We start from the raw sequence: 27,542 nt of genomic DNA, 5'->3' as shown, positions 1-27,542 counted from the left end.
TTGTCAGCTCTTGTGAAGAAGAATGGATTTTATGCAAAACTGAAAATCATCGTTCGGCAGAAAAGTGAAAGATGGGCACATTTACACCCAACGATTATCACTCAAAATATGGCTTTTGAGCAAATTTTGAGCGATAATCGTTGTGTCTAATTAGGCCTTTACACTTGGATACCCATTGTCTCTCCAGTCGCATAAAAAGGATTATAAATAGTTGGTGCAACGACTACTAAATATAATAATTGAAATTAATATATTATATAATATATATGTATTATGGATTCTATCAAGCATGTCAACAGTAGTGGCGGCAATAGAGCTGGCATGTAATGTCATTGGCGGTCATGTGCAGGACCCAAATTTACCTTTTGCATCGAGGCTAAGTGGCTTCTAAGCTCCTGTAATGTTGATTATTAACCAACATATGAATAAAATGTTAAACACTATAAATAAATGTATTATTTATTTTACATCTTTGAAATAAGAGAACCTGTAATCACACATTTTTACACAACTAGCAAATACAAAAAGAAAAAAACAACCATAAAAAATAAGAAATGAATACAAAGATAATGACATGTGTACAGAAATACGTCAAGATCGTAAAACACACATCTGATTATACACTGGCTAACAGATACAGTAAAGCTCATCATGTACCTTAAGCTGGCCATACATATTAGATTAATGTCAACCATACCTGCCCATTTTGCAGGACCAGCTGACTATCTGATGTAGCGGCTTTCAGACTCTCCCCGGATGACAGATGTTGGGGAGAGAAGGATCGGGATGTTGAATTTCAACATGATTGATTCTTTTTTTCTTGAGCTATCTGGAAGCTTTTTACTCCATTTTTCCCATTGATACCCCATGCACGCTCGGCCAAACTGGTCATCTATATGTATGGATGGATCAGGAGACATAGCTTACAAGCACTTGACCAAAAGCTATATAATGTGTATGGTCAGCTTTAGATACTCGTTAATGAATTCCACTGACAATGTAATGACAATGGTGGCTTCCAGGCCATCCCTGATATCCGATGTTGATTGAGGGAACAGAATTCAAAAATTGGATTTACTGTCTTTATTACTTCTTTTATAGCTTATCTCCTAACCTCCAGAGTCTAAGTATGCATCCTTGGTAAAAATCAAACATATTAATGGGCAATCAGCTATTTTGGTTCACCATTGCCTTATTTATTCCAAGTTTGTTTATCACGTTATCACCAGGAAAGTAGTTGGGGGGGGGGGGGGAAGCTGGAGGCACATGCCAGCAAGCCACACTGCTTTGATCAGGGTATGTAGAGGGCTATCTACATACTGAATCATTGCCACCTGAGAAAGAAAGCCAACTATGCCGGTGATTTGATCAATTTATTTTTTTCATGTTGAAACCATTTATATTTTATCTATCATCACTCATCTGCTTCTTTTTCTGGAGCAGAATAATTGTATATTGTGGATGCCTTCTCCTTACATACTACTAAATACTGCTGTTGAGGGATACAATGTAACACCAATATTCAACCAGTTTCTGCTCTGCCTATAGAAAGATATACAATTATTCTCATTATTAACATTTTGTCATCACTACACCACCTTGAAAAGGTTGAACCACTTAATTTTACAAATTAGATTAGAAAGTGTTGTCAATTACTATGTGTTTTATTGCTTTTTATGCTACCTTTTATACTGGGTGGCTCGAATATGTTTTTTGTAGGTCAACCACAATCTAAATGTCTGCCTTGTACTCTAGTCTACTTTCTTCCTGCTATGTGATTTCTTTACATTTATACTGTATATATCTGTTTAATATAACTATATTATAGATTTATAACTTTTGCACATAGACTGGCATACAACAAAATAACAAGTGAACAGAAAGTTTACATACAAAGTTTAGTCTCCATCTTGATTTAGTATGTCAGACACTGGATAAACAAATGAAATATATAATCTCGTACTTTTAATTTTTTTATGTACATGAATATACGTTTGACAACTTTATATATACAATACATATTTAAAAAATAAACCTGTCTAGTAGGAATGTACAATAGTCAAGAATGTAACAAGAAGAGGAAAGCTCCAGTTAATACTTAAGATTAATCTGTAGTTATCAGGGCATAATTTTACAGTTATAGAACATAAACATTTCAGACAAGACATTATAAAATAATTTACAGATAGTCTATCATCTCTAGATTGGATTTATGCGAGTATGAATAAAGCCAGAGGACTTGCCTTGGCCATGGATTTAGTAAAATAATTTAGAAGCAGTTCATGCACTGTGTGATGCAACTGAAATTGTCTTTCTCCATAGTCTACTATTATTACTTCATCTACCGAGAGTCTGATATTGTGCCTCAGACATGATATTTGTCTCTCCAAAGTTCCAGAGAAGCAGCAGGAAAACCACTTACAAGCAACCACTTCAATATGTAAACAGAAGTATACAAGTTGATACCATTCAACACCACTTCAGGCATTGTGTACTTGACAGGTCACAAACTCTCTACTGCACAAGTAGTTAGTCAGTATGGCCATCGTAGGATATATTTCACGTACAAGTTCACAGAGATTCTAACAGAACTTTCTTGTCTTTACAACTTTGCTTTGATATTTGACTGAATGGCCTCCATGACCCATGACATAGACATCCAACATGTAAGACTTCCCAGCCTCGAGGCCTTTTATTGTTTCTGTGGTGACTGCTTTGTGTAGGTTCTGACTGTAGAAGTATTTACAGATGACTTTCTCAGATTTTTTTCGGGTGTCAGGGCCCATACACTGGTTTTGTTCCCGCTTCTTTTGCTCTTCACTGTAGTCATCATCCACCTCTTTTTTATATACACAATACTTATTTCTTTCTTGTGTTCCCAACCAGGCTATTGTGACGGAGGAACATGTACGTAATTTGTCAAAAGCTTTGATTCTTGTATCTTCAGGAAGAGAAGGAAAGGGTTGTTTGTTGAACTTTGAAGTAGCCAATATCTTTAACATAGAGGCACCTTTTTTGCTACCTTTAAGCCTGATCAGATACTTAGCTTTAGGTTTTCCTCTTAGTTGAAATTGACGTACACCTTCTACACTTTGTGACAAAAGTAGTTTTCCATCTCTTCTGACCTGGATTTGGATAGTATCCAAGCATGAGTGAACTGAAAAGGTGGCTTTTTGGTGGGATGAAACTGGAGCAAACCTTAAGAATTTAGCACCCTTCCTCTTGATGAACACATCAGTAACTTTGCCATCCTTCAGTTCCACAGTTTTTTGCTTGGCTTCTTCCTTGGTTCGAGCAAATGTCCCAACATACGCAGTACTCATATTTGTAGCGGAGTTAACCGCAAACACATCAAAGTAGTACTGGGTGTCAGGTTTCAGATCAGATACTGTAAATATATTTTTGTTCCCAATGCAAACCTTTACAAGATCATCTTTTGGTTTTGAAGTCATCTGACGAACCAATTTTGTGGATAAGGTTTTGGACATAAAATGTTTATCTTTACTAGCATCATTCTCTGATGAAAACCCAAAATGAGCAAAGTCAAAGGGGCTGAAGTCTAAAACAGGTTTAGGGGCCATCATAAAAGCATCATCAACATTGATTTTGGCTTCAACTGCACAAATACTTTTGAAGTTGTGCTCCTTGTTTATAACGACACAATACTGGATTGGTTGTTTTAATATGGAGGATGTAGGTGTTGGTTTCCATGCTAGGGTGACTGTGGTCCTTCCAAGTGATGTTACGTCCACTCTTGGATCATAAGGTAATTCTGGATATGGCTGATCGGATTCTGGTGTTGTTGTGGCATACACTTTAAAATGTGTGTCCTTTTCTGTTGAAATTAATTCCAGCTGATACAAACCAGATGGCGAATTTGTAGATACAAAGTATTCCACGTCATTCCCTTTATAAGAGAACAACTCAGTGCCTTCTTCATTCATAATCTGCTGCTTTTGCTGCTCCAGTGGTTCAGGCTCACCTGCAAAGTCAGACATAGGAAATAGATATGAGTACACATTATTACAAAGAAATGCAAGTCTGCAAATTGAATACCTGACCTTGCTTAATTATCAGAACTTCTGAACTTAACATCTGCTTGAAACAGTGAATCAGCAGTGGCAAAAACGAAAAATCAAACTATGCCAGGAGGAAAAAGAGTTGAATGCACAAAAATATCAACAAACCCACATTGCGTACAAAACCAAACTTAAGGTGTTTGTCTTGTTTACGGGACTGAAGTATATAGTTAGAAATGCTGTACTTTTCTTAGTTTGTTTTTGGTGTCACGTATTTCATTCTGATAATATATTGACAACAAGAGCATATTATAATTCATATACAATTAATATGACGTCATGTTCTCTATGAAAAATGCTTTTGCTTCGAGTTTTAGCCACAAAAAAGAGAAACAAACAAATGGGGGCCCAACCAGTTTAAATTTTGTTTAGCTTTCTTCATGCTCAGTTTCTAAGAGCCATAACTTTTTCTTGTGACATAGCCATATACTGTATATACTCGAGTATAAGCCTAGTTTTTCAGCACATTTTTTTGTGCTGAAAAAGCCCCCCTCAGCTTATACTCGAGTCAGGGAAGGCTTAAAAAAAACCCCCTCCATACTCACCTCCCAGCCGGCGTCTGTATCTCCAGCGCCGGTGCGGCAGGCTGCGTGAATTCTCTCCACCGTAATCCCCCGCCGCCCTCTTTGCTCGGCTCTGTCATCCCCTCCGTCAGCGCTGTGTAAGTAAGAGCTGTGATTGGATCGAGTGTCAGCCAATCACAGCCGGTGCTCGCTCATTTACAGCCAATCAAGATGCTTTAGAATTCTCCCCGCTGTCATCTCCCTGCTCGGCTTTCAAATCCCCTGCTGTCGGTGCTGGGTAAGTAAGCGCTTTGATTGGATCGAGCGCCAGCTGTGATTGGCTGGCGCTCAATCCAATCACAGCACTTACTTACACAGCACTAACAGAGCCGATCAGAGAGGACGGCAGGGATGACAGCGGGGAGAATTCAAGCAGCTTGTCGCACAGACGTCGGCTGGGAGGTGAGTATGGAGGGATTCTTTTTACCTAGTATATACTCGAGTATAGCTAGGCTTATACTTGAATCAATAAGTTTGGAACTTATTGTCTGGGCTTATACTCGGGTCAGCTAATACTCGAGTATATACAGTAAGTGTTTTTTTGTTGTTGTGCTAACTTCAATATTTAATGGGTAAAGGTAAAGTCCCCTGGTGCAAGCACCAAGTCATGATTGACTCCTCAGGTGACATCACATTGTGACTTTTTCTTGGCAGTCTGTTTTTGGAGGGGTGGTGTGCCATTGCCTTCGCTAGTCATCTTACCTACCTCAGAAGGATAGAAGGCTACCTAAACCACGTGGGGATTGACCCCGCAACATTCAGGTCATGAGCGAGAGTTTAAGACTGCATTTCTACTGCCTTAACACTCTGCGCCACATGAGGCCCTATACAATATTTAATGCCACTATATAAATATATACTGATGCAATAAAACTTTTAAAAACTACTTTGCATTCTAAAATTAAAAACATGTTTTTTATTTTATGGAGATGTGTGAGGGTTATTTATTTTTGGTGGACGAGCTGTAGTTTTTATTTGTACTATTTTGGGGTATATAAAACTTTTTGATCACTTTTTATTCCATTTCCTTTGGGTGGCAATATCAATAATGTTTTTTTTGTTGTTGTTTAGATTTATTACATGACAAATGGGAAAATAAGTAAGTACATTTTTAATATTTTGTTTTTTTAATATAATTTTAAAAACATTATTGAACTTTTAGTCCCACTATCATACTTGAACATGCAATTGCTTGATTGTTTACACTGTGCTTTTAGTGTAATTCATTTGTGAATATGAATGAGCAACACGCTACGTAAATTATATGGGCATATTAACGGCATAGCGCTCCACGGCATTTTTTTATGCCTATTAAATTTGTTCATAATTCATGCTTAGCACTGTAGACATAGACAATAATCAAAGGTAATTAAATCAATTACGTTACACGTTATTACCTGATCCTTCCCCACTAGCCTCCTCAGGTAGTTCCTGTAGAGTAAGCTTCCACTCTAGAGGTGCATCACATGGTGTGACAATGACTGATAGAGGAGTGTTGTCTTCTTCTACCACAAAAAAATACCTAGAATGAAAATATAGAACATTTTGACATTTTTGATAAATCTACTGTATATAAAATAGATTAAGATTAAGAATTCTTCTGTTTCTTAGTGTTTCCTCAACAAAATATACTATATAATGACTGATATTATACAATAATCAGAATCAACTTTCGTAAAGGGGTTACCCAACCACTTGTCAAAACAAGGGACTTCTAAAACTTGGGTGGTTCCATTTGTAGGACTCTTACTTCCTTGTTAAACTTCAGTATTTATGCTAGTTTCCCTGCAGCTGGGAAAACATTAGTAGTCTATCAAGAATAAACACTATGGTGTTAGTGACATACTAAACGAAACAGGAAAGAGAGATAGATAAGCCAAAAAGAGGCACCTTTTAGGGTTATCTCTAAATAGATAACCACTGATCTCAGCTCCATCAGGAATTACAGACGAATCATGGAACAGGCCTTTATCTTTGATTTGCATCTGGAACAGTTCCTCATCTCTTGTTGGCAATTTTTGGCCTTTCAAACAAATTGGCAAGAGGACCAACATGAAATACCATTGAGACAGCAACATCCTAAAGAAATAACAGAATGAAATCAGGATCTTTCATATTTTTGCATTTTTTATAGATAATTGACTTATACTTTCAATTAATTTAGATGCAATTGCTGCTTTGTATACAGAAATTTACAAATGGTTGTTCAATATAATATTATTAATGCAAAACCACATAGACTTGATAAAAAAGAAGGAAAAGCCACAACCATGTTTTATCAACTTCTGTGGTTGCACTGTTAATGGCTTGTCTTCACATTGGATTCTAAAACTACCATTAAAATACAAAGAACATAGTACTCTCTCACTAGTACCACTTGACTCAACTCCTACTCCATATTATAGACACTTCAAGCACTGACAAGTACAACATTGAATGACAAAGGAGGAAGCTGGCCATGCGCAACCTGGATGTAACTCAAGAATCACTTGACTAAAGTTGAGTACCAGCAGCTTCTTATACCTTTGAGCTATATCAACTCTCACAATGTTATTACATGGGTGCATCTACATCTGGCATTATTTTTGCTTAATTAAAATACCACTGAATGAAATTTATGCCAATACATCAGTGCATGTTTTTCAGTTTTCCAGTAAACCATTATCTATCTATCTATCTATCTATCTATCTATCTATCTATCTATCTATCTATCTATCTATCTATCTAATAGCTATCTCTCTCTCATATCTATCTATCTATGAAAGGCATATATAAAAGGTAGAAGCAAACTTTACTATTTGGTCATCATATCTATCTATCTATCTAATATCTATCTATCTGTCTGTCATATTATCTATCTATCTATCTATGTAATATCTATCTCTCTATGTATCTATCTATCTATCTCATATCTACCTATCAATCTATCTAATACCCTGTTTCCCTGAAAATAAGACATACCATATTTTCCAGAATTTTTGAGGATGAAAAATGATTTTTCAGACTTTTTGAGGATGCTTGAAATATAAGCCTTACCCCAAAATTAAGCCCTGCTAACAGTTAATTAAAAAAAGTCAATTTAAATAGTGTCCAGGCAGCTATACATGTAAAAAAGTTAAACCTTTTTGAACAAAAATTAATATAAGACACTGTCTTATTTTCGTGGAAACACAGTAGCTATCTACCTATCTCTCTATCTAATATCTATGTATCTCATATCTATCTCATATCTATCTACCTATCATCTATCTATGTAATATCTATCTTATATCTATCTTTCTACCTAATATTTATCTATCTATCTATCTATCTATCTATCTATCTATCTATCTCATATCTTTCTTTTTATTTATCTATCTATCTCATATCTATCTTTCTACCTATTATCTATCTATCTATCTATCTCATATCTATCTTTCTACCTATTATCTATCTATCTATCTCATATCTTTCTTTTTATTTATCTATCTATCTCATATCTATCTATCTATAACATAGTGTGTAAGGCTGAAAGAAGACATATGTCCATGTAGTTCAGCCTTTGATTTCCCCCGACAATACTGATCCAGAGGAAGGCAAAAAACCGAAGTAGGTAGAAGCCACTTTTCCTAATTCTAGGGGAAACAAATTCCTTCCCGATTCCAATCTGGCAATTCAAATAACTCCCTGCATTAATGACCCTTCTGAAGTAATCAATGACTATAACATGTAATATTGTTAAACTCAAGAATGATGTGAGAGACTGAAAATCATGCAACAATCATACACAAAACAATTACTTCAAGTTATTGCTACTAACGGTTGTTCTACAAACTATTGATTCATGCAGTGTAATTTTTCACATACTGCTTCTGCATATGGCTCTAGTCTTTATTTGATAAACAATGACATGGTGTAATTTGTCATGTGCTGTTGTTTATCAGATGTTGTTTTCACCTAATTTTAAAGCATGGGAGCATTATTACTTTTTGAGAGGAAAAAAACCCCAAAAACATGGTGGTGACTGATCCACTGATTTACCTATATGGATTCTCCTTAGTGCAGAAAGTCAACCAGATTAGGATACCCATTTCTGACTATGTTATGGGGCGGTCAGAATGCAAGTTATATTGAACCTGTCACCGAGTCTATGCTGTTCGAACCACAGGCAGCATAAAACCAGGACAGGCATGGACAGTGTAGCCATGTATGTATGCTGCAGCATTACAGAAAGAAAAAGATTTTGAAAATCTGCTCAGAGTGGGGCTCAGAGTCATGGGGGGTGGGGACAGATTAACCTCTCTCTGTCTGGGTTACCCTGACTGACAGGTAACTCCTTGTTTGTGTATAAAGAGAGAACTGTCTTTCTAGGCAGTCTGGAAGAAGCCTGCCTGTCCCCGCTTTGTGTCTTCGAGTCTTGTTCCAAGTTTATTTTCATGGTATGTTTTTTTTAATGAAAATCTGCAACATTTTAGAATAAAACATACAGGACTTCCCTTTTGCACTGCACAGGTCTGTTAAGAGTTCATGCTACCCGTGGCTCAGACAGCATGAACCTTGCAGCAGGTTCTCTTTAAGCTTGTGGGTTAGATGATAGCTACAAATACACATAATTTACTGTACAGCCAGTGTCTGTGGGGTTGTATAATGTTTGTGGGCCAAAGCAGACATGACATTTCACTGTAGCTTTTCCAGAGCTTTGTAGACACAATAACACGATGCCCAGACATACAAGAGGGTTGTCTACTGGCCCTTCCAAAGAGCATCCCGGAATAATATCCTATTACTACTATAAATGTAAGAAGTAGAAAGTATTTTTTTACGGTATAAATCCCTCTTATTAAATAGACACATCCTTGATTATAGAATTACTCAGACCAAAGCCTCACTCCTTAAATTCTTTGGATGAATAATCCACTTTAAAGACTCCAAATATGATATGATGAAGACACAATCTCTACATCATTTTCACTTTGCTTTTTATCTATGTCATTTTTATGAGAATTGTAATTCCCGTTTACTTAAAACTTATTACCTCCTTAAAATGTAGTATTCCTCCATTATAATTAATTTTGAAACTTATGTCTCACGGTCATGGTGCTCACAGTACAGATGTTTGCCAGTTTGATTTATCAGGTAGTGATTCAACATTTTGTAGCAGAGTAAAGCTCTAAATAACTAATGTAAGTCATTTGAAATTAGTGCAAGATATAGAAAGCAAAATATTAGTAAAAATATTTTATATAGAGGTCTTGTTATATTCTACATGGTTACTAAACTGCTATGTTTTTTTTAATTTTCTTATTGAAAAGTGTAAACTTTAACCCAAGTTCTGGTCTACGAATACTTGTATACAGTACAGTACAACATTATAGATAAAGCTGTGGCAATCATTAAAATGACTGCCACTTCGTAATAACTCAATTTTCAATACTGTAGTACATTGTAGTTAAAGGGAATGCCACAACAGAAAATGATCTATTATATAAATCACATTTTTGGGTTAAACATATTTTTTAAGAATTTGTGGGAATTTTTTTAAACTTTCAATCACAATCTATATTTTAAAAAATATGCCTAAAATCCTACATTTTTCACACTGACCACAGAGCCTAAATTTAAAAAGTAGCTAATTTCTATTGATTTGATGCTGCTAAAAACAAAAATGTCAGATAACATTGATAATTAGTTGTAGTTTTTATTTTACAAGAGTCAATTGTGGAGAATTGTAATGCATTAAATGTAGAGATGAGCGAGCATACTGTCTAAGGACAATTACTCGATCGAGCATTGTCCTTAGCTAGTATCTCCCCGTTCAGAAGAAAAGGTTCGACTGCCGGCGCGGGTGAGAGGTGAGTTGCGGCAGTCAGCAGGGGGGAGCGGGGGGGAGAGAGGGAGAGAGAGAGATCTCCCCTCCGTTCCTCCCTGCTCTCCCCCGCCTTTCCCCGATCGTGGCCGGCAGCCGAATCTTTCTTCCGAGCGGGCAGGTACTCGCTAAGGGCAATGCTCGATCGAGTAATTGCCCTTAGCGAGTATGCCTGCTCATCTTTAATTAAATTTAATGTCAAGTTATTGCTCTTCTGTTGGGATTGCGGTTGGGATTCAGCAAGTATTGTTGCTTCATTTGTGAATGGGACAGTAGGGCTAGTGAGCTTCATTACATTAAAAGAGACTGGCCTGCTACAATAAATTTACAAAATGAACCATTAGTTGATTCTAAGAAGATTTTACTCCCTTTGGTACACATCAAACTAAGACTAATGAAAAACCTTGTAAAAAGCCTTCAACAAGAAAGTGAAGGTTTCAAGTTGCTGGCCCATAGATTAAGGAGCTTTTCAAGGAAAATTTGTTCCATGTCGTTCTTCAGACAGACGAGGCAGCGTGGAATAATTTTAAGAGTGTTTGTTCAGGATTTTTAGGGAAACAAGTGTGGGTCCAATTACAATTAGCTGGTGGATGAGATGCTCATGTGCTACCACCAGATTGGGGTACACATGTCTCTGAAGATTCACTTTCTCCATGCCCACCGCGACTTCTTCCCAGAAAACTGTGGAGCCGCCAGTGATGAACATAGTGAGAGATTCCATCAGGATGTTACTGCCATTGAGAAAAGGTATGAAGGGAAATTGAGCCCAGCCATGTTAGGAGTCTACTGCTGGACAATCAAGAGAGACACTCCAGAGATACAATACAAATGACAGGTGAAAAGAAAACGCTAAACTTGAAATCGCAATAAATGTAATAATAGTTTGTCATAAAAATTCCCAATAAATGTGTGGAAGCTTTTTGCAAATTTCACCTTGTAACCATGAATTGTGTATTTTATTAATTTCATTGTCCCACATCTCCAATTTTAAATACTAGAGCTAATGATTTAGCAATATGGTAATAGTCTATTCTTGTATGGTCATAGAAATGTAAATAACCTCATTTGACTGCATTTACAAAGACTTCATGAAAATTTTTAAACATTGAATAGGCTGATACTTCCTGAGTTGTACTTCCTAACATCACAGGCAGGATTACACTGAAAGGCAATTGGTGATGTGACTATTTACAAGCCTTTCTGCACAGATCACAGAACATGCCTACAACAGTCTCCTATACAAGTCAATGGATCAGCTCCTGTGCATTGTGTGAACGGCCAATGAAGCTGCTGTAAAGCATATCTTCTAAATTGTGCATCTTAACTTTAAAAAGACAGACAAACTAGAGCAAGTTTAGAGAAGAGTTGCCAGGATGGTGAGCGGTCTGCAAATCATGTCCTATGAGGAACAGTTAAAGGATCTGGGAATGTTTAGCTTGCAAAGAAGGCGGAGAGGAGATTTATTAGCTTCTTACAAATATCTGAAGGGTTGTCACAGTGCAGAGGGATCCGCCCTATTCTCATTTGTACAAGGAAAGACTAGAAGCAATGCGATGAAACTGAAAAGGAGGAGACACCGATTACAAAACTTTCTGACAGTGAGGGTGATCAACGAGTGGAACAGGTTGCCACGGGAGGTGGTGAGTTCTCCTTCAATTGAAGTCTTCAAACAGAGGCTGGACAGACATCTGTCTGCGATGATTTAGTGATCCTGCATTGAGCAGGGGGTTGGACCCGATGACCCTGGAGGTCCTTCCAACTCTACCATTCTAGGATTTTATTCCAGAAAGATAAAAACCTCTCTCTCCAGTGCCAGTGGTTACCTTTCAAGTCAATGTGCAACCCCTCAAAGAACCATGAATCTTGACTGGAGCTACAACTCCTAATGGTTCACAGCTGAGTCTAGTTATTGACTGCCATGGCAATGCTGTATGTCATTACTATGAGCAAGGGCAGTATTAAAGGACACTTGAGATTATCAAATGCTTTAAATGCTGTTAAATATAGCTCAGGCAAGATGGCAGCCCCCATAGTCATGTACAGACAACAGAAAATAAAAATTGATTCAAAAAATGGAAAATGTTTTTCTATCTGGTTTTAATAAAACAAATAGTGATATTGTCCCTTTAAGTTATTATAATACATTAAACGTCAAGATAAAGTTTACTACATCAGTACCTCAGGTCATATTTGCAGGATAGGTACTGTAGATAGAAAGAACATAAATCCATACCTTTATAAATGCTGAAGAGAGCTGTGTGAGGTTGTGTTTAGCTTTTTGTTGCAAAAAAGGTGATTATGGTCAATGACCAATTCTTCCCTAGAGGAGCATCATAGGCCTAATGCTACTTCACAAGGCAGCATTAGATGCATTTTCTATGGACTAAAAAGCATGACAAGCATGAGAAGTGGAATTGAATATACCCTTAGAAGACACTCAGGCACAATTATTGCTGGTGCTGTGCCAAAATTCTGGCATACGTCGTGCCTTTTTTGTTGCAAATCAGTTGAGAAAACTTCACTGCACTATTGATTTGAGCCAAAAAGAACAGATGTTACACCTCTCACTCCAGTTTTCAAGAGTGTCTAGAAAAAGGGGTGGAGTTTGAGTGGAGTGGGGCTTTTAGAGACTTTAAGGCCTCATGTCCACGGCTGTGTCGGACTCCGCCAGCGGAATATCGCAGCGAAGTCCGACACGGCGCCCCCCAAAGACCCCACACTCACCTCTTCGGATCCGTCGCATGAGTGCCGTCTGGCGAGCCAGCGTGCATGTGCAGTACAGCGCATGATGCGCCGGCAGTGGGCGATGACGTGGCCAGCGGTGGGCAGTGATGCGTAATCACGTGATACTTCCGCTGTGCTCACAGCTGAAATATCATGTGACGGAAGCCGGCGGTGCATTTTCCCAGGGCAATTAGAGCATGCCACACTTTCTTTCATGCTGCAAAATTCCGCGGTAGAATTCCGTAGCGTGAACATTCAATAGAACCTAATAGCTGCAGGATAACACTGCGGAATTCCGCCGCGAGAAACGCAGCAGAAATCTGTCTGTGGGCATTAGCCCTTATGAAATTAAACTTTTTAGAAAGCTGTCACATTTGATAAATTTGTCCTTTCTTTGAACTGGAGAAGAGAAAAAAAGCTGCCGCATACTGTAAGTGATGTCAAAAATTTCCCTGATGATAAAGCACCCCCACTGTTCTGAGGTATACTGTATACGCAGCAATGCCTACTGTAAATGTAATAGTTTTATTGATGACCTTCTTCTCCCTCCACACTGGGTCCATTGTCATTATGATCGCTCAGAAACAAGTGAATCGTAACAATATATGAACATTATAAAGGGGGCTTTAGCTTTAAAATGTGTATCTCCTTTAAAAATGGTTTGTCCCTCTTCGATTTGGCCAGTCTGTCGTAGATGACAAATGTATCAGCTGTGTTAGAAACATAACAAAAAGTTTTGAATTCAATGGTTACTGCGCCTGCAATACCATGCCAGGTCACTGTGCTATGGTCAGCGCTTTGTGCTTCCTGCGCTGTCTGTAGTGACAGCAGCATTGGGAATCAGCTGATTGGCAGTGATCCTGATTGGTGGGCCCCCACGATCATCTATTGATAATCTGTCTGTCTAAGTTTAGGTCAATAATAAAAAAAAAAGGGTGAGGAAACTCTCTTTAACCAAGGCTTCCACAAACAGAATGCACACTAAAGCCAGTCAGGTGAGTAGCATTTCTTCTTAGCTACTATGCAAGTTCTTGCATAATGACTATGGCATCTACAGGGGTTTGACTAGCAGATTGTTGTCTGGGAGGCAAGCACACAGCAGTGGCCCATAAGTAGCGGAGCATCCTTAACCTGTTAACCTCTTGTCATAATATAAATACAGTGGCAGAAACTCATAACATAAATATGGCACTAGAACCATGCTCAATACATAGATACAGGACCAGGATTGTAAGATAAATACAGACCAAAAACCAGAATTGTAAGAAATAATGTGCCAGAACTAGGATTATAATATAAATGCAGCACCAGATCTGAACTCATAACATAAAAGCTGCACCAGAACCAAGCACATAACATAAATACACTGGCCCCTTAATCAACATATGCACATGCCATGCTCTCTGATTAGAACATGGCACCCACACTGTGCCCCATGAATAAAAAACTGGTAGAAACGGTTGCCACCTCTCACATTCTATCATCCAGCTGCAAGCACAGAGAAGGCCTGGCCAGGCTTCTGTATGACGACACATGTGGCATGATGATGTCATTGCAGTACCTGTGTAACACAGAAGTCACCCCACATTGCAGTAGAGAGTCGAGTAGAGCTCTTTCCTCTTTGAAGTGCTGCTAACATACTAGTGGTGCCTCAACATACAATATTAATTGGTTGGGTGACTACTATTGTATTTTGAAAATATTGTATGCTGAGACCAAGCCCTTATGGAAAATTTGTAATTGGTTCTGATGACTCCGATACGTCAAACTCTTCCCTGCTCCTAAAAAAAAGGTAAAATAGAAGAAAGATATTCACAAAATCAATACAGATAAAGAAAGTCCTTAAGGCCAATTTAGACACAACGATTATCGTTCAAACTTCGCTCAAAAGCCGTCTTTTGAGTGATAATCGTTGTGTGTAACTGCACTGACATCATGCAGTTTTGTTAAGCCGTCGCTCATCGTTGTCTTTCAGCATGCTGAAAGACAAAGATAAGCCTTATCAGGAATTCACAGCGGAATACAGCTGATACTATTGTTTCAACTGTATCCCGCTTCCTGATCACAAGCTGGGTATGAAGAACAGAGCGGTCCAGCTCTGTTCTCCATACCCTGCACGGTGCACTTGGCTGTATAACAGTCGGGCGCTCCGTGCAGAAAACAGCTGGATGCAGAAGTCAAGCGGAGACAGAACAGGACTAACAGTTTCCACAGGACAAGACTAAAAGTTTCCACACACTAGCCTACTGCTTTGAAAGGGTTAAGTCAGTCAGCATGATCATTGGCCATGTTTACACTGAAAGATTCATTCAAATTCGAACGATCCAGTGATTGTTTTTGAATAATAGTCTTTCCATGTAAAAGCACCTTTAGGAGAGGGAGATGCAAGTGCAGAGAAGAGGGGATCCTGTATAAGTGCAGTGACTTACGGCAGGCAGAAGGAGGAAAACTTGGGACCAATCAGCACTTGAGATTTATTTGCATTCCTTGCAGCTGTAGACGGAGGACATTGCCAGAGTACAGGCTGTATAGCACACTACTGATGCTCTGGGAAAGGGGACCTGTAGTGCCTCAACTACTGTAGTTATACAAGGCAGCCAAAAAAATCATTCAAATGTGCAGTCAGTTCTGATATGCAGCCCAGGCGATTAGCTGGAAGACCCAGCCACTCTGTGTGTGCATTGTAGGCAGTAAATGCAGGCGATTGGCTGAAACTTTCAATCAATCACCTCTGCTGAAGATCAGGACTGAGAACAATAATGATTAAAGCTTTCATGCCCTATAGCTCTACTGGACGATCAGCCCGGGGGGCACATGTCCTCTCCTGCCCAAGTCCAACTCTGGACATCTGTCAACCATAAGATTATTTTAAGAAAGAGAAGACATTTCAAGAGGCTTGAGATGATAGCTGGGAATACAAAGAAGTGCTGGTATAATTTTGTTAAAGGAGGTTTTCCCAACTACCTAAAATTGCTTCACAGCCACTCTGTACTTCCTGGTTTCTGCTGGCCAGGACATGTGACTACTGCAGCCAATCACTGGCTAAAGAAAGTCACATGACCTGGTCCGTAGCAACCAGGAAGTACAAAGTGGCTGTGAAGCAATTTGAAGTTGTAGGATAACTCCTTTAAGTACTTAACACTGTGCTTATTATTAAGAGATAAACCAGGTAGGTTTTAGGGTTTAAGAAACCAAATTGCAACTTATTTGGGATTATAACTCTCCTTTAATCCATATTCCAATTTAAACACTGAATCATCATTGCATCATTTTGCTGGTAATTTTTAGATTATACTACAATTTGGAGCTCCCCAACTTTTTTTTTAGCTCAAGCTACATTCAAGGATATCAGTGGGTACTTAGTCATGTGACACTTTAGCAAAGTTATGAACAAAATCAAGTAGATGTTATATCTATCATTGTTTTTAGCAGTGAATATAAGACACTTTAATACTGAATGTCTTATGTAGGGAAAGTGGCATCTTTTTCAACTTACAGAAGCCTGTGGTTCCCCAGCTGCAGATTATTGGTGCTTAAGAGGTAAACATCTGATTGGCTTAGGGCTATGTTGCTCAACCTGCAATACGCATATGCCCACAGGCACACCACATAGCCTCAGGGGTATGTGGTAAAGTGAATAAATGAATGACTGCCCTGCCTAGTGTAGTGGCCTAAAATATATATATGTGGACCCTCCATAATGGTCATACATGTCATGTATTTAATGTGGATGTACTGTGCAAAGTGTCTTGTCTGCTGTTATGTGTATTGCACAGCTGCAGCATGCAAGAGGTTAATGTCTGAAAGTGGCTGGGACATGTCTGGAAAATGTAACAAGTTTGTCTAGTCACGAGGTGTCGTATGAATATAAATATGAGTGACTGAGAGTAAGGCCTCCTTCCCACGAGCGTGACGGGCTCCGCCGCGTAATATTACGCTGTGAAGCCCGTCACGGCGCCCCCCCAGAGCCCCTATACTTACCTGCGGGAGATAGCGTGAAATCGCTTCCCCGCCCACCGCCGCCGCGTCACCGCCTGTCACCGCCCGTCACCGCCCACCGCCGCCGCGTCACCGAGCGTGTCACGTGACGCGGCCGGCCGCGTCATATGGCGTCATATGACGCGCGGCGGTGGGCGGGAAAGCGTTTTTTCACGCTATCTCCCGCTGGTTACAGCGGGAGATAGCGTGAACGGACGGCTTCCATTGACTGCAATGGAAGCCGTCAGTGCGTACAGCCCGTCCTCACCCGCAGAAAATAGAGCATGCTGCGGGTGAGGACGGGAGAAATCGCGGTGCGTAATTCCGCGGTGGAATTACGCATCGTGAGCATTGTGCTATTAGGTTCAATAGAACCTAATAGCTGCGGGCAACGCAGCGGATTTTCGCCGCGAATTACGCGGCGGAAATCCGTTCGTGGGAAGGAGGCCTTAGGAGAGGTCTTTTATTAATTCAACGGTTGAGAAAGGAGGGAGAGTGCCGGACACATGGGGGTACCTTCAACCCTAATGTGGTAAAGTGATGGAAGCAGAGGAAAGATATCCTGAGGCCTAGCATTTTATGTACCACCTTTGAAGAGTGAAGGTGAGAGAAGAAAGGAGTCCGCCGTGCAGTTGTTAATCTACTGAGTTCAGGTGAGTGTCTGCAGAGTGTTGTGTCCCCCTCTGGTGTTATTCTGCAGCCTTAGTGTGTGTCCAGGAGCGGAGCATTACAGATAACAAGACTGTTGGCCTGATATCATCCTGTGTCCTTCCTTCCTGACCATTAGCTCAAAACTGTCTTTTCTTGCACAAGTTAGTAAAGCTGTACTCTGCCAAGTAAGAAGTAAAGTTTGCCAGTCACTGCCTGTTCCCAGTGATTAAAGTTCTCAAGTTTAACTGTGCGTAGACTTTCTTATTTCTACCGCCGGGTAATCAACGTTGTGAAAGGAATGGTGACGTCACGAGTGACAGATTCTACAGTCCACTATAAACCTATACAGGTAACTGTTGACCCAGCATTGCCTGGAAGAGGCCTAGCGGTGGCTTGGCCGAGCTACCGTGCATCCCTCCAAGGAGGAGTCTGGTAAAGCCACCGTGACAAGTGCCATCTCTACCCCACCAGCTCCTAAGTGTGGGCTTAATGTCTCGGTCGCTGCACTAGTGCGTAGCAGAAGTCAGATGCCAAACTGAGTAACCCCAAAGAAACTATAAAATAATCATGACAGAAGTTATAGGCCAAACTGAGCAACCCCAAAGAAACTATAAAATAATCATGAAATTGATTGGTCATTGTTAATAAAACTTTTAAAAGTGTGCTTTGTGTGTGTTCTCTTTAAGAGGAGCTGTCAGCTGTCCTTACATGTCTGTTTGAATTAATACTTCTACTTTTCATGAAATATTGATTTTGGAGCAGCTTGTCTTATAATTCTGCATTGTGCCATTCCTCTGTTATTTCTCCTAAATATTCCTCTGTTATTCCTCCTGATATCTGGATGTTGTCAGTTGGAGGCGTGTCTATACACACTGACATTGTCCAATCAGTGCTGACTGTATCGGAATGTGTAAGGACACCCCCCAACTGGTATTATCCAGATATCAATGTATTATAAATATTCCGGAGGAGGAACAAAGGAAGGCACAATGCAGAATTACAATACAGAGATGCTTCAGAATTGTTACACCACAATTCAAGTAGTCACTAATCTGCTGTTTTATGGCTCCTCACATGAGCGTATGCGTAATTGTGCACGCTTCAGCACAATGTATTTGCACTTTGAACAAGGTTGAGCTGGCTATCTGAACCACGTGGGCATTGAACTTACAACCTTCAGGTCATTTGGGCCACCCTGCATATATATGATCATGACTTCCCCAACTAATTGCTCAAAAGTCACAGGGCTTCAGGTCCCAGTATATGGTTCCCCAGCTGTCATTGCACTGCTGAATCAGCATTTGACGATTTCTGCTGCCCTAACACTCTACGCCATATGAGGCTCAGATGTGTTCTTTTCCCCCAGTTTTGTGCTCTATCTCTTGCATCCCCTTGAGTATTGTGTTCGCATTTGTGCACTGCTCCATAGGACTTCTATGGGGCCCTGTGGTGTGCAAATACACACAAAATAGAGCATGAACCCAATTAAATCAATGGCCTCTATTCTCTGCATTATCCACGCGCAAATTTTGCATGCGCAAATACACGCTCAAATTCGCCCATGTGAAGGGGACCTTAGTCTCCACTTTGGGAACCATATTTCTCTACCCATGTGTATACTGTGTGTGGGGAAATGTATGAAATAGCAGCTTTTTCTACCACCATGTAGTAGCGATAGAGCAGGTGACCACTTGGCAGCAGGTTGAAATACTGCTGTCTTTTGTAATGGAGGAATTAGTGAACACATTTGTTTGGATACTCGTAGGATGCCGTCACATACTGCATGTTTGGATTGTGGATTGTCTTCCAGTGAATTTCTGGGAGAAATGGCTGGGGCATCCAACCTTTTGCCCAACTCAGAAGTATTTGTTGAGAGCTGCAGACATTTTCTATCCTCCTCCATTAAGACACACTGTACACAAACTAGCTTCCTATGCGTAGTGTGTATATATGAGCTGATTGATGTGTCTTGTCATATGCCCCTCCATCTTTGGCCCTTTTATGGATTGGCACTGCACTTCAAAAAAGAGTATTTTAGTATGTTGACTGTAATTGTGTTTCCCACATATTTGTTCAAATTATACATAAAGCAGCCAACCCCTTCGACTCTCACTAGTAGGGGCTATCGGCTTGAAAAAGATTGAGAAATACAAGCTTAGAGAAAACCGAACAGGTCTTGCGTCACACCAGGAAGAGTCTGTCCGCTTATCAAGAATGGAAAGAAAAGAATGAGGATTTATGGAAACCTGCAGAAGGAAAGGAAAACTATTCTAGCTTCACTAATATTCATTTATAACTGTCTAGCGTCAAATGCCGATTCAGCACTGCGACGACAGCTGGGGAACCATATACTGGGGCCTGGAAGCGCTGTGACTTCTGAGCCATTAGTTGGGGAAGTCACTATCATATATATACAGGGTGGCCCAAATAGATGTATGATACAGACGTTAATACTGGTTATCTGAGCCATTTTTTAAAAATCCGACGGCAGAAATATGTAATATTATTTTGCCTCTATAGATATCAGTAGTCACACATTTGCTAAAGGCACCATGTGGTTGTCAGAAGAGTCAAATAAAATGTTAGAGACACGCTTGACTTTGGAGCAATAAAGGACCATTTGAGGTGGTATTGGAAATTTGAGAATATGTGTCAAGTACAATGACAGTGGAGACATGAGTTTGGTTTGGAATGGAATCGCCAACATGTCTACATATATATATATATATATATATATATATATATATATATAATATATATATATATATATATATATATATATATATATATATATATATATGAGGGTACATACCGAGAGCAATGCAAAAGTGGTCATAACTTCTTTATTAACACGGATTTGGTGATTGGAGGACCAATAACTCCCAATTAGTGGGTAGACTAGGCCCTGTCTAGTCCCTGAGCTCTACGCTCAGGGGAGGACCTAAAACCTATATATAACTCCATCCAAGTTCTAGGAAAGTCAGTCTAGAGTTGTTATTGAGAAGAAGAAGAGAGAGCAGAAGCAAGTACACAGTTGGAGAGTTTAGTGCAGTGAGAAGGAAAGGTGTAGTTAAGAAGAAAGAAGATTAGAATAAGGAAAGAAAAAGAAAGAAAACTACAAAAAAGAAAAGAAGATCTAAAGGAAAGCTGAAAACAGGCCAGTTTGAGACAGAGCCATTCCCAACGTCCGAGAGAAGATGCCATATGCGACGCAAGATGTAGATCCGTATCTCCAATCACCAAACTCCGGATTGCTGATGATGCAAATTGAAACTTTATTGGATGTTGTTGTATTTTCCTGAATCTTCAAATAAAAGTGAATTTTACCTGTGTCATCCTTTACCCCACTGGTGTACGGTGGGGGGGAGCAGGGGTCGCAACCGCGACCCGGAACTTGAGCTGAGGGGGCCCAGGGGACCGGCGCTATCGGCCGCATGATGGCTGAGAGGGGAGGAGGGAGGGGAGAGGAGAGAGATGGGAGGCAGCGCCGCAGGTCGGCAAGAGCAGAGGGGAGGGCTGTTACAACTGGAGTCAGCAGCCAATTACAGGCTGCAGACTCCCACGGCGCGGCCCTCCCACTGATAGGCTGCAGCTGTGAATGGTCACAGCTGCAGTCTATCAGTCTCTGCCGACCAGCGATTACCAGGGGGAGGGGCTAGTGCGGCTCTACTCACCTCCAGAGCGCTGGATGCACAGGACCTGGGAGAGGACCTGTGGCTGATCAGCCTGGTCATGTGATCAAAAGACGGGGGACTTTCAATTACAGGCTGCCCAGAGACTGCTGCAGAGGTGAGTAGAGAAGGAATTGTAATTATATATGTATGGCTGGTATAAGTTATACCAGCTGTATATATATAATTATATACAGGAGATACACAGGTTACACCATCATGGGACATACCACTACATACAGTGCGATATACATCCTGTATATAGTGATATGGAGCATGCTGGTGTAACCTGGGTATCTCCTGTATATAATTATATATGTACAGCTGGTATAAGTTATACATCTCCTGTATATAGTGATATGGAGCATGCTGGTGTAACCTGTGTATCTCCTGTATATAATTATATATGTGCAGCTGGTATAAGTTATACCTCTCCTATATATATATATATATATATATATATATATACAGGAGATACACAGGTTACACCATCATGGGACATACCACTATATACAGGGGGATATACGTCCTGTATATAGTGATATGTCCCATGCTGGTGTAACCTGTGTATTTCCTGGATATAAATATATATGTGCAGCTGGTATACAGTACAATTTTTTTTTCTTTTAATCACTGACTTTCCAGCGCCGTCGCTAGGAGATGACGCGGGTGCCTGCGACTTTTCCGCAATGTCAGGGCAGCGGGTCGCACGGCTTGCATTGAGTTCAATGGAGGCCGTCCGGGCAGAATCTGCACTAAAATAGAGCATGCCATGATTTTTCCTCCGTGAGCGGAAAACCGCAATTGCTTTCTGCTCGTGTAGAGGAAAAAACGCTTTTCCACACCAAGCTATGGGCGGTACATGCTGCGGAATCTGTAGGCAGATGCCCGCTCCATATTCCGGAATGCAGATCCAGCCGTGTGCAGCCGGCCTTAGGCTAATTTCACACAAGTGAGTCTGATATTGGGTCGTGAAACTATGCTCCATATCACACTCGCCAACGTGTGCTGTGCCGTCCCCGCGGATGTGAGGGGTTGTTGTGGTAAAACCAGCTCGCATCACATCATCATATTTTCGTGTGATGCAGAGAAAAACCCCAAAAATCGCTCCTGTGTATGATCGCATTCAAAACAATGGAGTTCATATTCATGTGCAATTTGTACGTTTTGCAACGCACAAATCTCGCGCAATTTTTGCGGCCGCGTGAAAGCAGCCTTAAGACATTACCAACAGGTTTTTACGTAGTCAAGGAAAGGAGTCCTGATGTGAAGGCTTACGCCAAGGGGCTAGATCATGTTTGTAAATTAGCACGGTTTAGGCATAGGTACGGGTACAGATGGAGGAGGGGGTCCAGCTGAACTTTTGCACCCGGGCCCCTTAGCCTTTAGGTTCGCCCCTGCTTTACCCCAACTCCTGGAGCTCCTTTTCACCACCTGCACTATACCACATACTGCACCACGCTCCAGGGGAAAGAACTACAAACTTCAACAACACAAAAACTTTGTCTGGGTGGGAGTGCAACTACCCATCACTTCAGTACGCTTGCAGAATGGCATCACGAACTATCACCACCATCATCCTTTGTCCCCTATTTCCCCTTTTCACTTGTAGTTGAGCGCAAGGGAGTCAGAATTAGTAGTCACCTTGAACCCAGGCTGATTCACAAACTCCCGCTTGCTATATACACATAAGTATATAGGAAAAGACAAATACATTCTACATTGTTTTACGTCACTACTTTGGCTCTGAACTGTAAAACATGGAAGAAGGTCATTTGTACTGTGGGAATATTTCAAGAGACTGATAAAGCATAGCAGTGTTAATCCACTAACTCTTATTATGTTCCTTTTAAATAATCAAAGACATCTCAAGTAGTGAAGCAGAACTGCATAACTTTGGTAAAGCTTTCCCTCCCTTGTCATCTTTAAATGACTCGTGATATTTCCTATATGAGCTTTAAAACTTCATTACAGGGTCTGATGTTCTTTGCACAGATTTCAGCACCCTCTGCAATGTCAGATGTCCTTATATTTCCATTGCTGAGTCTATATGACAGAATTCCATAATCCTCTTTTATACGGGAGGTCTAATTAGCAGAATGAAGAAAAAACATTCAGCGCCTGTCTGGTCATTATACATTAGGATTTTCCTCTAAGTTTTTTTGATCCGGATTAAAGACAAGAAAAAATAAGATTTTAAATGGGTTTCATTTGCAAGACACAAAATGAATACTGATAGGCTGACTCTGCAAATAATCTCTGCAGGGCAAGCAAAATGCTACAGACAGCTTTGCTCTTTTCCTACCACCATCTTTTGGAAATCAGCATATTTAAAGGAGTTGTACCAAGAATACAAGTTATCCCATTTTTAATTGCTGATCGGTAGGGTTCTCACCTCTGAGACCTCTGCGGATCTCAAGAATGGGGTCCTGTGTCCCCCTCTGCATGTCACTGCAGGAGTCACTTCTTCTTCATAGTGACATCAGAATGAATGCAGTGCTGGCCGAATATACATGGTCAATGTTCTGTATATTTCAATGGAACTTAAATAAATACCCAAGTGCTCATTGCTCAGGTATCTCCACACTTCCATTGAAAGTGAATGACCCATCAACGCTCTTCTGTAACCAGCGCCCCATTCAGTCTCCTCCTCACTGTGCAGTGTTCGGTAACCCTGCACTGAGGAGGACAGGGGACTCCGGACCCCCATTCTTGAGATCGGTGGGGGTCTCAACAGTTTTAACTTGTAATCATGGCACAGCCCCCTTAAGATATTTGAATCACGCAAAATTTTAAACACTTTTGATCAAACACTTAAAGAGATTGTCCGCTTTAGGCAATCTATTTTTGTTTTTGGTAACACACAACGATCATAGGTTGTCTGGCTATTTGGTCCCCCAACAGTCAACTATGTTTAAAGCAGTACTTCTGGACAAAATGGAGCATTACAGGGTGCCCAATGAAATGTCTTGGTTATCCATGTAATGTATGAACATGCTGAGTCTTCCAAAGAGAAACAAACTTTTTTAAGCAGCTCTGCTTGTGGTAATGAATAAAGAACTTACATTTCAGAGTGTCCTGGTATGGTGCTCTAGAAATGTTTTTTTTTTAAACGAAGTAACCCCTTATGCTGGGTTCCCAAATCTTGTGGTTTTGCCGCAGCGAAAAACCATGAGATTTCTGTGGGATGAGTACAGCTTCAAAACCCGCGGCCCATAGCCGCTGGTTTTGGAGCGGCTTTGCTGCATGCTTTTTTATTGCGGCCGGCTCTCCAATAGAGAGGAGCAAGGCCGCAATGGAAATAAAGAGAAATGACATGCTGCTAATGCCAGCTTTGCCGCAATGGATTGTCCGCCCTGTGTGGACGAGATTTTTGACAAATCTTGTCCACATGGCTGGCTAGGTCCAGGATTAGCGGGCGCAGGTGGATTCGCCGCAGCGAAATTCCACAGGGAAATTCCACTGCAAATCCGCCCTGTGTGAACCCAGCCTTAAAGTTATAATTAGGAGGGATCATTAAGGCTACCAACACACTTGCTGTGTGTGCAAGTTACGCCCGAGATGTTTGGGCATAGCTAACATCCAAAACCACACAGACACCTGTCTGATATCTGGATGGCCCACGTACAGTATTCACATGCATTTGCATATCCTAATTCTCAGCCCTGATATGGACAAGAATAGGTCATGTGATGAGTTTTTTCACACAGTCTGTGTCTACGCAAAAGAACTCGGCAGTGTCTGCTGTCTCATTGGATAATATCAGTCCGTATTCTATCTGCGTTTTTTTTAATGTACAACACGCCGATGAAAAAAATGCTAGTGGATAAGAGGCCTAAGGCCTGATGCCCACAACCGGGTCGGATTTTGATTGCGAAATCTCGCAGCGGAATCAGACCCAGTGCGCCGGCATTGATCCCCGGAGAACCTATACTCACCTGTCCCAGCATGCGCAGTGCAGGGCATGACGCACCGTTGATGATGTGGTTCCGCGGTGAGTCGCCGCGGAACAAATGGCTTCCCTTCCACACAAAATAGAGCATGCTGCGATTCTTGCCCATGAGCGGAAAGTCACAGTTGATTTCCGCTCGTGGGTGTGGAAGAATCTTTTAACATGGCATGCTATGCACAGACATTGCTGTGGAATTTGCAGCGGGCGAATTCCGCAGCAATAATCTGTCCGTGGGCATTGGGCCTAAGGGTGATAACATATAAACCAAACAATATATGACCACCACAATTACACAGGACTAACAGTGTAAAGATGGCCATAACTATATTTGCATTTCAGGCAATATGACCAGTAATGATCGTTGTGTCTATAGGATAAAGACAATTGAAAAGTAGATGTTATGACAATTTTATTAATCATTAATGTACCATAAAGGCACATTTAGACACAATGGTAGTCGCTCAAAAAACGTCGCTCAAGCGACTTTTGAGCGATCATCATTGTGTCATTTATAGTGCCAGATGGTCACTCAAGACATCTACTTTTCTAACCCCATCATATCCATACATGCCCTACTTCCAAACCATCCTCTTTGTGCCCCAACACAGTTATAGTGCCCTCTTTGTGTAACACATAATAATAGTGTTGCCTTATGGCCCCCACGCAGTAACAGTGCCCTTTTGTGCCCAATACACTTTCATAGTAACCTTTTTGAGTGACACACAGTAATAGTATTCTAACAAAATGATGATGATTAGAGATGAGCGAGCATACTCGGTTCGGGTGTTTTTGCACTCGAGCACCGCTTTTTCCGAGCAACTGACTACTCGGACGAAAAGATTCGGGGGGCGCCGGGGGTTGCAGAGGGGAGTGGGGGAGAGCTCCCCCCTGTTCCCCACTGCTATGCCCTGCTCCACCACGCCGCCCCCCGGCACCCATCGAATCTTTTCGTCCGAGTAGTCAGTTACTCAGAAAAAGCGGTGCTCGACTGCAAAAACACCCGAACCGAGTACGCTCGCTCATCTCTAATGATGATGCCTCCTTAGTGCCCCCATAAAGTAACAGTGCCCCCTTAGTGCCTCCCACACAGTAATGATGCCCAATACATTAAGACAGTATCTGAAATCTGGAATTGGACGGTTACAAGGCATACTATAGCCATAATACACTTGATAAACAGCATTTGTATTGTAGGCCCTGGCTCTAAAATGTAAGCATATGCTAGAACTGGCCAAAGAACTGTAAGCACATTGACCACACTCCCCCAGGTAAGGTCTTAATATGTAGATTGTCAGTTCACCTCTGCCACTACATATGCAGACTATTAGAAAGTTCTACTATTATTTATTATGATGATAATCTCTACTTTCCTTTTTCCTTGCATGTAGTTATCCTTTACATTCATAAATCCCCACTATATAGAGTTTTCGCAACTGCTGGGAAGAATTTGAGTCATAGGAAAGCATGGTCTAATATAAGGATCAACTTACCTAATAAATGAAACCCAAAGTACTGTAATCTCTTTTATGGGATCCCTGCACTGCTACAAGAGTCGACAGGATGCAGAATTCAATGCTATATACCCAGCCATGTGCACACACCAAAAAAAAAAAATCAGCATCTTGACATACGCCAAAGCCATTGTAACAATAATAAAATCTAATGAAATTAAACTTAACAAAATTACCCTTCCTGCCTTGATCTGGATAAAACATTCACCACAGTGCTACATTGTCGTCAAGTTAAAGAGACGTGATTGTAATTTATGGCCTCCAATTCATCTGGTAAAGCTGAAACAATGCATCTGGAACAAATAAAATTCAACGCTTAATTACAGGGAGCAGCGAGCCCATGATTGCAAGTTAGCAGGCGGAATTTTAAGGACACTGCGTTCATTCTACATTGGCACAAGTAAGAGTGTGGGTGGTACTTAAAAGGAGAGTTTGTCAGAAGCGTTATATTCTAATCCCCCAGATTTATACGACTTTTTTTAAAGTTGTATTTAATAGCTGTTTTTGCTGCCACCCCTGCAAGCCAATAGTGAGAGTGTTTAACATTCGTAGGCCAGACATGTAATG

General features: G+C 40.7%; 1 protein-coding gene across 1 annotated transcript in view; it reads right to left on the bottom strand.

Annotated features, from left to right (window-relative positions):
- Nucleotides 1-441: 441 nt before the first annotated feature.
- Nucleotides 442-27,542, bottom strand: part of NDNF (neuron derived neurotrophic factor) — a 53,081-nt gene continuing 25,980 nt past the window's right edge. The window contains exons 2-4 of the mRNA XM_066573806.1: nt 6,533-6,721; nt 6,040-6,164; nt 442-3,982 (exon numbers count right to left, since the gene is read on the bottom strand). Coding sequence (XP_066429903.1) covers nt 2,583-3,982; nt 6,040-6,164; nt 6,533-6,720 — 1,713 coding nt within the window. The 5' untranslated portion in view covers nt 6,721 and the 3' untranslated portion in view covers nt 442-2,582. The remainder of the gene's footprint in view (nt 3,983-6,039; nt 6,165-6,532; nt 6,722-27,542) is intronic.

This window comes from Eleutherodactylus coqui, chromosome 7, assembly GCF_035609145.1.
Source record: "Eleutherodactylus coqui strain aEleCoq1 chromosome 7, aEleCoq1.hap1, whole genome shotgun sequence".
NCBI lineage: Eukaryota > Metazoa > Chordata > Amphibia > Anura > Eleutherodactylidae > Eleutherodactylus > Eleutherodactylus coqui.
This window is presented reverse-complemented; position numbering and strand designations above follow the sequence as displayed.